We start from the raw sequence: 14,034 nt of genomic DNA on the forward strand, positions 1-14,034 counted from the left end.
AAGAAAATCCAAGATTGTTGAACTGCTAGAATTCAATATCAGACATTCGTCCTCCAAAAGTCCAAGGGATGGTCTTGGTTCCCAGACATTTGCAAATTGCTTTTAAAAGAAGAGGGGATGGATGATACACAGTAGTAAACAACACTCTGTCCAAGCTTTTGTGCAACGTGTTGCTGCCATCAAATTTAAAATGACCTTTTCATTTATTCAAACATTTCATGTTTTCTATGGTCTACTGTGAAAAAGGTATGACTTTCTGAGATTTGCAAATCATTATTTTTATTTACATTTTATTTACGTTTGCAAGGTGTCCCAACTTTTTGGGAGTTGGGTTTCTATTATAAAACTTGTTTACTAAATAAAAACATGTCACTATATTTTCACTATTCAGCTATATTTGCTGTTATGTCTCTGCTAATTTTGTCATTGCACTTACACTTGTTTGGCCAACACGACTGAGAAGTTTTCCCCCATCTTGTAAAATAACACTAATTCAGGAATAATCAGGGTTTAAATGATACAATTTGGCAGTGTTTTCACCAAATACATGAGAATACCAAGTAGGTAGTTGGCATGCGACTGTACTTTTCAAATGTTTGAATAGAAAAAGTTGTTTTAATTATATTTGTAAAAACATAAAGGTAGGTAGTTAATTAATCACCAGCGGGTTTTTTTGTGGGGTTTTTTTGTATTTTGTATTCTTGATTACACAGATATTACAAATATTTTGAAATTAATTTAATAGTTTTTGTCGGCTGTATGTGTTTCTCCCCAGTTCCTGCAGTGGAAGGAAGTTCACATGTACCAACGAGACGTGTGATGCTGTTTGTGGAATCTATGGAGATGGTCACTACGTCACCTTTGACGATAAGAGGTTCGACTTCAGTGGACAGTGCGAATACACACTTCTACAAGTAAGGTTGCTAAAAGTTAAAAATGAAAACTTTGTAGCCTTGGTAGATTTGGCAACACACTGTTGTACCATCTTTCTTCTGCAGCTCTTCATTGTAAAGCTCACTCTGGCTACTGTTTCTTGTGTATTATTTTACCAGAACAGAAAGAGGCAGATCAACATTTTTATCAGTAAATCGATTTTATGCAACTCTTAAGGATTCTAACTTTAACACTGGTATACAGTAATTGCATGCACTGTGCTTTGCTCAGGACTTCTGTGGCACCTATAATGGCAATGGAAGCTTCAGAATTATTACTGAAAATGTTCCATGTGGAACAACAGGAACCACCTGTTCTAAGACCATCAAGATCTTCTTGGGGGTAAACACAAAATCCTTCAGTTGTGCTCATTTTCAAAATAATGACTGCAAAATGTAGAGTGAATGCAGAGTAAAATGTTTTAAGAACTCTTCACCAACAATATTAAAATTGCACAATTAATACTAGAAAAAGAAACTACAGAATCAATTAAAGGTTATATAATTTAACTGAAAAACTCAGCCATGTTTTGCCATGTAATCAGTTTTTAGATTCAATTTTTTGAAATCTTTTGAAAAAACAAAAGAGCTTTCAGCTTTTCAGGTTTGTTGCACATATATGGTTTCCAGGTAGCTTAAATTCTACAAAAATAAAATTCCTGTTTTATTCATTGCTGTTGTAACCCACAGGATAATGAATTCCAGCTTAAAGATGACAATTTACAAGTGGTAAAGGGCACTATCCAGGCGCTTCAGGTACAAAAAATGGGCATTTACATAGTGGTGACAATCAAGCCTGGACTTGTTCTCACGTGGGACCAGAAGACCAGTCTTTTCATTACAATCAGTCCACAGTTCCAGGTAAAAGAAATCTGCACATCTGGATTGACAGTTACTTCTTTTTACTGTTGAAGTATAATTGCTTAAGAAAGTTAATATTAAGAATTTCACAATAACAGAAATTTAGTAGTCAGTACAAATACAAATACAATTACACAATTATTGATACTCATACGTATTAATAATTGTGATATCACTGTAATTAAAAAAAAAGCATTAAAACGAGGGCTTTAATCTGTACCACTGCTTCCTTTCCTCTTAGGGTCAGGTCTGTGGTCTGTGTGGAAACTATGATGGTAACAGTAAGAATGACTTCACCACACGCTCCCAGGAAATAGTAGCAGATGTTCTACAATTTGGTAACAGCTGGAAAGTTTCATCTAGTTGCCCCAGTGCAGAGCTAATCAGTGATCCCTGTGCCTCAAATCGCTACCGGGCAGCCTGGTCTCAAAAACAGTGCAGTATCATCACAAGTGTCACCTTCCAGAGCTGTCATTCAAAGGTCAGTATGTTTGGTGGTAGCAAATATACAGAAATGGATACACACACACAAAAATGCACAAAAGAATATGCACTTTAATTTCCCCTGTGAGCTCTTTGTTCTTTTATCTTAATGTCTGGCATTTAGGAATCTTTACCTAATAGACATGATATGTGATATCCATCCACCCATGCATTTTATTCCACTTATTCAAGGTCATGGGGGGCCTGGAGCCTACCCCACCTACCATAGGGCAAGAGGCAAGGTAAAGCCTGGACAGGTTGCCAGTACAGCGACAGACAGTCATTCGCACTCAAATTTACCCCTATGGACAATTTAGAATGACCAGTTAACCTAATCCCACTAACTACATGTCTTTAGACTGTGGGAATAATCCAGAGTAGTGGGCGATAACTTAAACCTGCGTATGTCTACATAAAGGTAGTGTTGGAGCACACTGTGGTACCACACCCTCAGGATTTGGGCAGAAAGTTGTGTGTTGCTATAAAAATGGTGAGAAAAGGTGTAAATCTTTCCTACAAAGAAATTAAGATGCCAAGTGTCCTTCACCTTCAAAAGGCAATCAGAAACAGGGGAAAAGTCTACTAGAACCAAAACCTCAACAGAGTCAGAAGACAAGTTTCTGAGCTAGAAGCAGAGCTTAATTGTGGTCATAGTAAGCAAGCCTCAACTTCAACTGACAGGTCAAGTTGCAGCAACAGAACCAATGTGTTATGTGTGGCTGTGTGCAGACTCCAGAGACAGATGTGAACTCAAAACAGCTTTAATGTTAAACTCAAATATAACATAACTGGAAACAATCAAAATAAACTAACACCGGAGGACTGACAGAACACACAGCTCGGTAAACAGTAGATCACAACACAGACACAGAGAAACACAGGGCTTAAATACACAGAGGGAGCAATCAGGGAATGGGTAACAGGAGGGAAACACAGCTGGGGCAAATCAGGCCTAACGAGACAAGGGGAAGCGAAACCAGATACATTAACATCAGACATGGACTTTCAAAATAAAACAGGAAACCTGACGCAGACTGAACTAAAGACACAGACTCGCACGCACTGCAACAGAGGGAACAGAGACGTGGGACCAGGGCAGACACAGACACTGACTGGACACGGGGATATAGCCACTAAGGACACACAGAGACGCGAACTAGACAAGGGGATACAGCTGACAGGGGAGACAGAGCAACTAGAGAAGACAGAGACATAAACCATAAGACAGAACTCAAAGAAACCAAAGACTAAAAAGTATAAATAATATAATAAACTCAAAAACCCTGGGTCAACGACCCAGGCATCCTAACACAATGCTAAGATTTCAGAATAAGAAAAAGAGGTTTAAAGAGGTTTACCTGAGCTGTGAAACATTGCCAATGGACTAATGAAAACTGGAAGAAGGTGTTATGGAGTAATGAATCAAAATCCGAAGTCTATGATCTTTGTACAGTATTGAAGAGGCAAAAGGACAGTTCCTCAATCTGTACCCCTGAATACATTTTGGTTAAAAATGGATTGCATGATTCTTTTTTAACTTGAATTGTTTATTTGTTCTATGCTTACAGAGTAAAAGGAATAATTGAACTGCCTGAATTTCAATAAAAGAAACTGGAAGAATTGGGGTTCTGTGAAACTGACTGGTAGTGTATTACTGTATGTGTTCTAGGTTGACCCTGGTCCATATTTTGATTCCTGTGTGAGAGACTCCTGTGCTTGTGACACTGGTGGGGACTGCGAATGTCTCTGTACTGCGGTGGCTGCATATGCTAAAGCCTGTAATGAAGCTGGGACCTGCATTGCATGGAGGACTCCAAAGTTTTGTCGTAAGTCTGATTAATGTAATTCAATTCAATTCAATTTTATTTATATAGCGCCAAATCACAACAACAGTCGCCTCAAGGCGCTTCATATTGTACAGTAGATCGTACAATAATAGATACAGAGAAAAACCCAACAATCTTATGACCCCCTATGAGCAAGCACTTTGGTGACAGTGGGAAGGAAAAACATCATCAATGCTGTACAAGTCTAATAAGCAATGGTTTTGTTTCTTGCAGCTATTTTCTGTGACTACTATAATTCACCTGGTGAATGTGAGTGGCACTATAAGCCTTGTGGAGCTAATTGCATGAAAACATGTAGGAATCCATCTGGAAACTGCTCGTCACTCATCACCAACCTGGAAGGTACATTAGGCACAGTATTGATATGCCACTTTGTGGTCTCTTTATTTTTGTTTTAAATGTGGAGCTTAAGTCAACAGAACAACAGACCATATCCCTGCCTATGACACAGTGGTTCACAAGCTTTTTACATCATTCCCCACATGGCAGGAAGGAATATTTTCACGTCCCATCTAAACAAAACAATGACAGAAAAGCCTACCTGCAACTGTATTTAGATAATGAACACATTCACAATGAATCCTTCAGTAATTTTTGTTTTAAACAAGCAACTTTCATTTCAAACAACTATTTGTAACTTTTGTCACGAGACAGCTTCCTTAGTCTACACCACTTCTTCAAAAAAGCAACAAGTTAAACAGAATGTGAACATTGCCAAACATGGAAAAATACGGTCCAGTCTTAGTCTTATAAAAAAGAAATCCAGAGACTTGTGAACAGAGATGAAAAATATATAATTTAGTGAGGGTTCAATACTATTCACTCTTAGTGGCTGTAGTAAGCCTGTTTTTGACTGCAGAGCTGCGGCAGGGCGTGGTCTGCGGCATGGCTGCGGGGGAGGCGGATGTACATGAGCAGCAATCACACCTTGCTAGTGTTCCGGCTTAAAACAGAATGAACTAAGTCCTTTTGTGGTTGTGGTTGTTGTTGTTGTTGTTGTGTGTAGGCTGTAGCTGAAAAGCTGCAGCCACGTGTGCAAGTCGACAGCTGCAATAAAGAAGTGTACTGAAAAGTGTGAACATGTCTGTCCCGCATCGTTTACCCAGGATTGGAGCATGATAGGTGAAGGAGAGGCAAATTGTGAAATGTTTACAAAAAAGCTTTGCATGTATTGTACTTGTAAATTTACTCAAGTTAATCACTATTTTAAAACATCGTAGGCTGCTATCCACAGTGTCCCCCGAACCAACCCTACTTTGATGAAGACACTATGCAGTGCGTTTCCGGGGACCAGTGTGGATGCTATGATGACCAAGGCAACTATTACAACATTGGTGAAAAGGTTCCATCAGAGAACTGCTACACCTGGTATGTCTCACACAAGATTCATCATTCCATCCATTTTAGCACACAGTACATAATGATGCATGTAGAATTCAACATGTGGTCTTCTGATGTAAGTATATAAAATATAATACACGGTGCCATTAAAAAGTATTTGCCCACTTTCCGATTCCTTTTACTGGAGTCTTTCACATAACTTTAGAGACAAACTGTTTGTGTGAGACAAAACTCCTCTATACTCCTGGGAAGTTTCACTGCTGGTTCAAGTTTTCATTGTGTATGGATAAGGGTTGTCATAGTGGCTTTGTAACCCTTTTTAGAATTGTATATGATAAAGTTGTTTCTCAGGTAATTCTTAAGATTTTGGACTGATGAATCGCTTTTTAAGATCATTTAACCTACTGCACTTTGACAGGGGCAAAGGACTAGGTAAATGTAAATATTTTATTACTCTATTATTTCAATGATCTGAAAAAAAGGAAGTAGAAAGAAGGCAAAAACTTTCTCATGGCACTGTATGTGAAATATACAGTTATTGAGAAGTAAATGTGATGTTTAACATGCCACAGTGAGTGTATAACCAGACACAAATGAAATAACCACAACGTTGTTTTCTTTCAAGCTTATGTACAATGTCGGGGATACAATGTAACTACAGTGTTAACTGTAAGTATACTATTAGCTTGTAAAGCTATGCTATAAATCTATTCCTTGGCAAATTGAAAAAACATTTATTTTCAAATTTAATTTATTATATATAATATAATAAATCTTTATGAATTAATTTGTATTTACAAAAAGACAAAATGTTTTACTTGTAGATTGTACATGCATCATTAATGGAAAAATGTACAACTATGGGGACAATATCTACAACACAACTGATGGCCTAGGAAACTGCATCACAGCTGAGTGTGCAGAGAATGGAATTGTAACAAGGAGCATATACCCCTGCTTTATTACCACAACACCTGGGCCAACAACAACTCCATTTACGTTTAGTACAATACTAAACACCACTTCAGGTATTAAACTGATGATTTCTCAAAGAAATAGATAGAGTATTGAGAAATATTGAGAAAATTGAATTGTATTATGGAATTATATGCATGTTTTAATGTCATGTCATTGTATTTTGTCACAGTTATTAGTACTACATCTCCATTAAATACTACATTTGAATATGAAACCACATCGGCAAAACTGACCACACCAGAAGTTACAGAAATTACATCTGGGCCTTTCACTACCACTAAAGGAACAGCAACAACACCCACAGAGACAACAGCATTTGAATCCACAACAGCCACAGTTATGACAACAAAAACACCAAAAATAGTCACATCGGGACCAAACAACATCCTCTACCACATCTGCATCAACCTCAGTTGTTGTAACTGGGATCATCATTTTCCTCAACTGTAATTACAAAACCTTCTGGTTTAAACACAACTATTTTATCTTCAACATCTACAGGTTCAACTTCCATTGCTCCCATAACAGAGACACTTCCAGGCAGCACGACCGTTTACGCAACAAGTGTAACCCATGTTAACCAAAACCACATCGGGACCAACAACATCCTCTACCACAGGCGGTTGGTGAACCAAGACCACAGGTCCACATGTTGAAAGCAACAGTCAAGGGATCCACATCAAAACCATCTGTGAGTACTGAAATTACATCTGGGCCTTTCACTACCACTAAAGGAACAGCAACAACACCTGCAGAGACAACAGCATTTGAATCCACAACAGCCACAGTTATGACAACAAAAACACCAAAAATAGTCACATCGGGACCAACAACATCCTCTACCACAGCTGTTGTTGAAACCACGACCACAGGTCCACATGTTGAAACAACAAGTCAAGGATCCACATCAAAACCATCTGTGAGTACTGAAATTACATCTGGGCCTTTCACTACCACTAAAGGAACAGCAACAACACCCACAGAGACAACAGCATTTGAATCCACAACAGCCACAGTTATGACAACAAAAACACCAAAAATAGTCACATCGGGACCAACAACATCCTCTACCACAGCTGTTGTTGAAACCACGACCACAGGTCCACATGTTGAAACAACAAGTCAAGGATCCACATCAAAACCATCTGTGAGTACTGAAATTACATCTGGGCCTTTCACTACCACTAAAGGAACAGCTACAACACCCACAGAGACAACAGCATTTGAATCCACAACAGCCACAGTTATGACAACAAAAACACCAAAAATAGTCACATCGGGACCAACAACATCCTCTACCACAGCTGTTGTTGAAACCACGACCACAGGTCCACATGTTGAAACAACAAGTCAAGGATCCACATCAAAACCATCTGTGAGTACTGAAATTACATCTGGGCCTTTCACTACCACTAAAGGAACAGCTACAACACCCACAGAGACAACAGCATTTGAATCCACAACAGCCACAGTTATGACAACAAAAACACCAAAAATAGTCACATCGGGACCAACAACATCCTCTACCACAGCTGTTGTTGAAACCACGACCACAGGTCCACATGTTGAAACAACAAGTCAAGGATCCACATCAAAACCATCTGTGAGTACTGAAATTACATCTGGGCCTTTCACTACCACTAAAGGAACAGCTAACAACACCTGCAGAGACAACAGCATTTGAATCCACAACAGCTACAGTTATGACAACAAAAACACCAAAAATAGTCACATCGGGACCAACAACATCCTCTACCACAGCTGTTGTTGAAACCACGACCACAGGTCCACATGTTGAAACAACAAGTCAAGGATCCACATCAAAACCATCTGTGAGTACTGAAATTACATCTGGGCCTTTCACTACCACTAAAGGAACAGCTACAACACCCACAGAGACAACAGCATTTGAATCCACAACAGCTACAGTTATGACAACAAAAACACCAAAAATAGTCACATCGGGACCAACAACATCCTCTACCACAGCTGTTGTTGAAACCACGACCACAGGTCCACATGTTGAAACAACAAGTCAAGGATCCACATCAAAACCATCTGTGAGTACTGAAATTACATCTGGGCCTTTCACTACCACTAAAGGAACAGCTACAACACCCACAGAGACAACAGCATTTGAATCCACAACAGCCACAGTTATGACAACAAAAACACCAAAAATAGTCACATCGGGACCAACAACATCCTCTACCACAGCTGTTGTTGAAACCACGACCACAGGTCCACATGTTGAAACAACAAGTCAAGGATCCACATCAAAACCATCTGTGAGTACTGAAATTACATCTGGGCCTTTCACTACCACTAAAGGAACAGCTACAACACCTACAGAGACAACAGCATTTGAATCCACAACAGCCACAGTTATGACAACAAAAACACCAAAAATAGTCACATCGGGACCAACAACATCCTCTACCACAGCTGTTGTTGAAACCACGACCACAGGTCCACATGTTGAAACAACAAGTCAAGGATCCACATCAAAACCATCTGTGAGTACTGAAATTACATCTGGGCCTTTCACTACCACTAAAGGAACAGCAACAACACCTGCAGAGACAACAGCATTTGAATCCACAACAGCCACAGTTATGACAACAAAAACACCAAAAATAGTCACATCGGGACCAACAACATCCTCTACCACAGCTGTTGTTGAAACCACGACCACAGGTCCACATGTTGAAACAACAAGTCAAGGATCCACATCAAAACCATCTGTGAGTACTGAAATTACATCTGGGCCTTTCACTACCACTAAAGGAACAGCAACAACACCTGCAGAGACAACAGCATTTGAATCCACAACAGCCACAGTTATGACAACAAAAACACCAAAAATAGTCACATCGGGACCAACAACATCCTCTACCACAGCTGTTGTTGAAACCACGACCACAGGTCCACATGTTGAAACAACAAGTCAAGGATCCACATCAAAACCATCTGTGAGTACTGAAATTACATCTGGGCCTTTCACTACCACTAAAGGAACAGCTAACAACACCCTACAGAGACAACAGCATTTGAATCCACAACAGCCACAGTTATGACAACAAAAACACCAAAAATAGTCACATCGGGACCAACAACATCCTCTACCACAGCTGTTGTTGAAACCACGACCACAGGTCCACATGTTGAAACAACAAGTCAAGGATCCACATCAAAACCATCTGTGAGTACTGAAATTACATCTGGGCCTTTCACTACCACTAAAGGAACAGCAACAACACCTGCAGAGACAACAGCATTTGAATCCACAACAGCCACAGTTATGACAACAAAAACACCAAAAATAGTCACATCGGGACCAACAACATCCTCTACCACAGCTGTTGTTGAAACCACGACCACAGGTCCACATGTTGAAACAACAAGTCAAGGATCCACATCAAAACCATCTGTGAGTACTGAAATTACATCTGGGCCTTTCACTACCACTAAAGGAACAGCAACAACACCTACAGAGACAACAGCATTTGAATCCACAACAGCCACAGTTATGACAACAAAAACACCAAAAATAGTCACATCGGGACCAACAACATCCTCTACCACAGCTGTTGTTGAAACCACGACCACAGGTCCACATGTTGAAACAACAAGTCAAGGATCCACATCAAAACCATCTGTGAGTACTGAAATTACATCTGGGCCTTTCACTACCACTAAAGGAACAGCAACAACACCTACAGAGACAACAGCATTTGAATCCACAACAGCCACAGTTATGACAACAAAAACACCAAAAATAGTCACATCGGGACCAACAACATCCTCTACCACAGCTGTTGTTGAAACCACGACCACAGGTCCACATGTTGAAACAACAAGTCAAGGATCCACATCAAAACCATCTGTGAGTACTGAAATTACATCTGGGCCTTTCACTACCACTAAAGGAACAGCAACAACACCTGCAGAGACAACAGCATTTGAATCCACAACAGCCACAGTTATGACAACAAAAACACCAAAAATAGTCACATCGGGACCAACAACATCCTCTACCACAGCTGTTGTTGAAACCACGACCACAGGTCCACATGTTGAAACAACAAGTCAAGGATCCACATCAAAACCATCTGTGAGTACTGAAATTACATCTGGGCCTTTCACTACCACTAAAGGAACAGCTACAACACCCACAGAGACAACAGCATTTGAATCCACAACAGCCACAGTTATGACAACAAAAACACCAAAAATAGTCACATCGGGACCAACAACATCCTCTACCACAGCTGTTGTTGAAACCACGACCACAGGTCCACATGTTGAAACAACAAGTCAAGGATCCACATCAAAACCATCTGTGAGTACTGAAATTACATCTGGGCCTTTCACTACCACTAAAGGAACAGCTACAACACCCACAGAGACAACAGCATTTGAATCCACAACAGCCACAGTTATGACAACAAAAACACCAAAAATAGTCACATCGGGACCAACAACATCCTCTACCACAGCTGTTGTTGAAACCACGACCACAGGTCCACATGTTGAAACAACAAGTCAAGGATCCACATCAAAACCATCTGTGAGTACTGAAATTACATCTGGGCCTTTCACTACCACTAAAGGAACAGCAACAACACCTGCAGAGACAACAGCATTTGAATCCACAACAGCCACAGTTATGACAACAAAAACACCAAAAATAGTCACATCGGGACCAACAACATCCTCTACCACAGCTGTTGTTGAAACCACGACCACAGGTCCACATGTTGAAACAACAAGTCAAGGATCCACATCAAAACCATCTGTGAGTACTGAAATTACATCTGGGCCTTTCACTACCACTAAAGGAACAGCTACAACACCCACAGAGACAACAGCATTTGAATCCACAACAGCCACAGTTATGACAACAAAAACACCAAAAATAGTCACATCGGGACCAACAACATCCTCTACCACAGCTGTTGTTGAAACCACGACCACAGGTCCACATGTTGAAACAACAAGTCAAGGATCCACATCAAAACCATCTGTGAGTACTGAAATTACATCTGGGCCTTTCACTACCACTAAAGGAACAGCAACAACACCTGCAGAGACAACAGCATTTGAATCCACAACAGCCACAGTTATGACAACAAAAACACCAAAAATAGTCACATCGGGACCAACAACATCCTCTACCACAGCTGTTGTTGAAACCACGACCACAGGTCCACATGTTGAAACAACAAGTCAAGGATCCACATCAAAACCATCTGTGAGTACTGAAATTACATCTGGGCCTTTCACTACCACTAAAGGAACAGCAACAACACCCTGCAGAGACAACAGCATTTGAATCCACAACAGCCACAGTTATGACAACAAAAACACCAAAAATAGTCACATCGGGACCAACAACATCCTCTACCACAGCTGTTGTTGAAACCACGACCACAGGTCCACATGTTGAAACAACAAGTCAAGGATCCACATCAAAACCATCTGTGAGTACTGAAATTACATCTGGGCCTTTCACTACCACTAAAGGAACAGCTACAACACCCGCAGAGACAACAGCATTTGAATCCACAACAGCCACAGTTATGACAACAAAAACACCAAAAATAGTCACATCGGGACCAACAACATCCTCTACCACAGCTGCATCAACCTTAGTTGTCATAACAGGATCATCGTTTTCTTCAACCGCAATTTCAAATCCTTCCGTTTTAAACACAACCATTTTACCCTCAACAACTAGAGGTACAACTTCTTTTACTCTTACAACAGAGACTGTTCTAGGCAGCACGACTGTTTACGCAACTAGTGTAAGCCCCAGTGTAACCACAACCACAGCTGCTTCTTCATCACCCCTTAATACAACCTCGACACCATGTGTATGCATTGTCAATGGAGCTTCGCATCATGCTGGTAGGTTCCTCTTTCATTTTTGTTATCATTTAATTTTTCTTCAATTCTGAACACATGTTGTTAGGACACCTCTGTTTTTGTTTTAAATTTCAAGTTTAGACCCAGTTAGCTGTCCTATAGCAGGTTCTCCCAAAGCATCCAGGAAAACAGTTGATTGTGAGGAAGATGTGTAGTCCAAAACATTAGCCTTGGTACACCTTTACCTTACCCACTTGGCAACAGTCTTTTCAAGGAAAAAATTAGGTTATTTCTAACTATTTTTAGAGTCGTGATGGTAAACCCCAACTACTATAGATAATTCTATTTCTGGGGCCAGAGCAGGTGACATTGTAACTTCAGCTGCATGTTACTACTGTCTGGCTGTCTGAATGGTCTCCACAAAAACCAACATGGGTTTCATAGGGAATTGGGGAACTTTCTGCACAGTATGTCACTGTATATAGGTCATTAAGTCCCTCAATGTTGTTTTCATCCATTATCTTACCTCAAATTTAGAGTTTTATATTCTCATCTGAAGTTCTTATTTGAATGCATATTGTTCTAAATCCCAGAGCTTTTCATGAAGAAAAAGCATATCAGTCTTTAGTTAGAAATGGACATAACAAAAACTGTTAATTTGACACACACATACACATCCAGCCTGTCCAGTTGGATACCAGTACAGCGCTTGTTTAATTATCTGTGTTTTGTTTTTGTTTGTTTTTCCACAGGGGACTTTTTGTACAATGTCACTGATGGGTTAGGGTGGTGTTATGCTGCATTTTGCAATGCATCTTGTGAAATTGAGACACAGTCCAGTCCTTGTCCTGTGACACCAAGTGTGCCCACTACTGCACACTCTACAACTACAGTATTCAGCACTACTACAAAGGCCACAATTTCCAGCTCAGTACCTCTGACAACAACTAGTCCTGCCTCCTTTACTTCAAGTACATCAATAACTTCATCTACTCAAAATGTCTGCAATGATGTGTATCCACCGAGACAGGTGTGACATGATTACATATGTTTTTATTATTTATTGAGTGAGGGCAATGTATGGGCTTTTTGTTAAATACCACTTTGGTGCTGGTGTGACACCCTGAACCTGACTGCAATAATAGCTATATCTATTTTTGTCATTTACCACTGTGATGCCTTGGTGAATACCAGTTGAGAGGCTGTAGAGTGTAGATCCACAATAGACCATTTGGTAATTCCAAGTCCATGGTGTTGATTTGCTGATAATAGGCCTACCTTAGTGCACCACTGTGTACAGCCATGCTCTAAGCCAGAGGTTCCCAAAGTGTGGGGCCCACCCCCTAGGGGGGGCACAGAGCCATTGCAGGGGGGGCGCGGTATGAAAAGAGAGGAAAAAAAAGAACGTTTGGATACTGCTAGCATAATTGACAGGTTTTTAACGGGGCTTCCATACAAACACAAAGCAGGAGATGAAACATCGCCAAATATGTTTCCAAACCAACTCCCTTCCAAGCCAAAAACTAGAAAACATGGTGAAGCATATCTTCTCTTTGGCTTCACCTGCACAAGTGCCGAGGTAGAGCTCCCCACGCGTTGGGCTCTCCAAATCACGGACAAACAGTATCCTACATTCTTGATTTTTAGTTTACAAACACTTCTTATAATGATTAACTACTCCTGACATTTTGCTCTTTATAAAGTTACAGCGGGATACAAATAAC

General features: G+C 40.2%; 1 protein-coding gene across 1 annotated transcript in view; it reads left to right on the top strand.

Moving 5' to 3' along the window:
- Positions 1-14,034, top strand: part of LOC120715296 (mucin-2-like) — a 40,881-nt gene that overhangs the window by 13,085 nt on the left and 13,762 nt on the right. Inside the window, 15 exon segments of the mRNA XM_040002209.1 lie at positions 776-914; positions 1,165-1,275; positions 1,623-1,793; positions 2,035-2,274; positions 3,946-4,102; positions 4,337-4,465; positions 5,344-5,491; positions 6,090-6,133; positions 6,289-6,492; positions 6,612-6,810; positions 7,262-8,123; positions 8,125-9,513; positions 9,516-11,774; positions 11,776-12,352; positions 13,063-13,340. Coding sequence (XP_039858143.1) covers positions 776-914; positions 1,165-1,275; positions 1,623-1,793; positions 2,035-2,274; positions 3,946-4,102; positions 4,337-4,465; positions 5,344-5,491; positions 6,090-6,133; positions 6,289-6,492; positions 6,612-6,810; positions 7,262-8,123; positions 8,125-9,513; positions 9,516-11,774; positions 11,776-12,352; positions 13,063-13,340 — 6,907 coding nt within the window.

This window comes from Simochromis diagramma, unplaced genomic scaffold (assembly GCF_900408965.1).
Source record: "Simochromis diagramma unplaced genomic scaffold, fSimDia1.1 OVJJ01000430.1, whole genome shotgun sequence".
NCBI classification, from domain to species: domain Eukaryota; kingdom Metazoa; phylum Chordata; class Actinopteri; order Cichliformes; family Cichlidae; genus Simochromis; species Simochromis diagramma.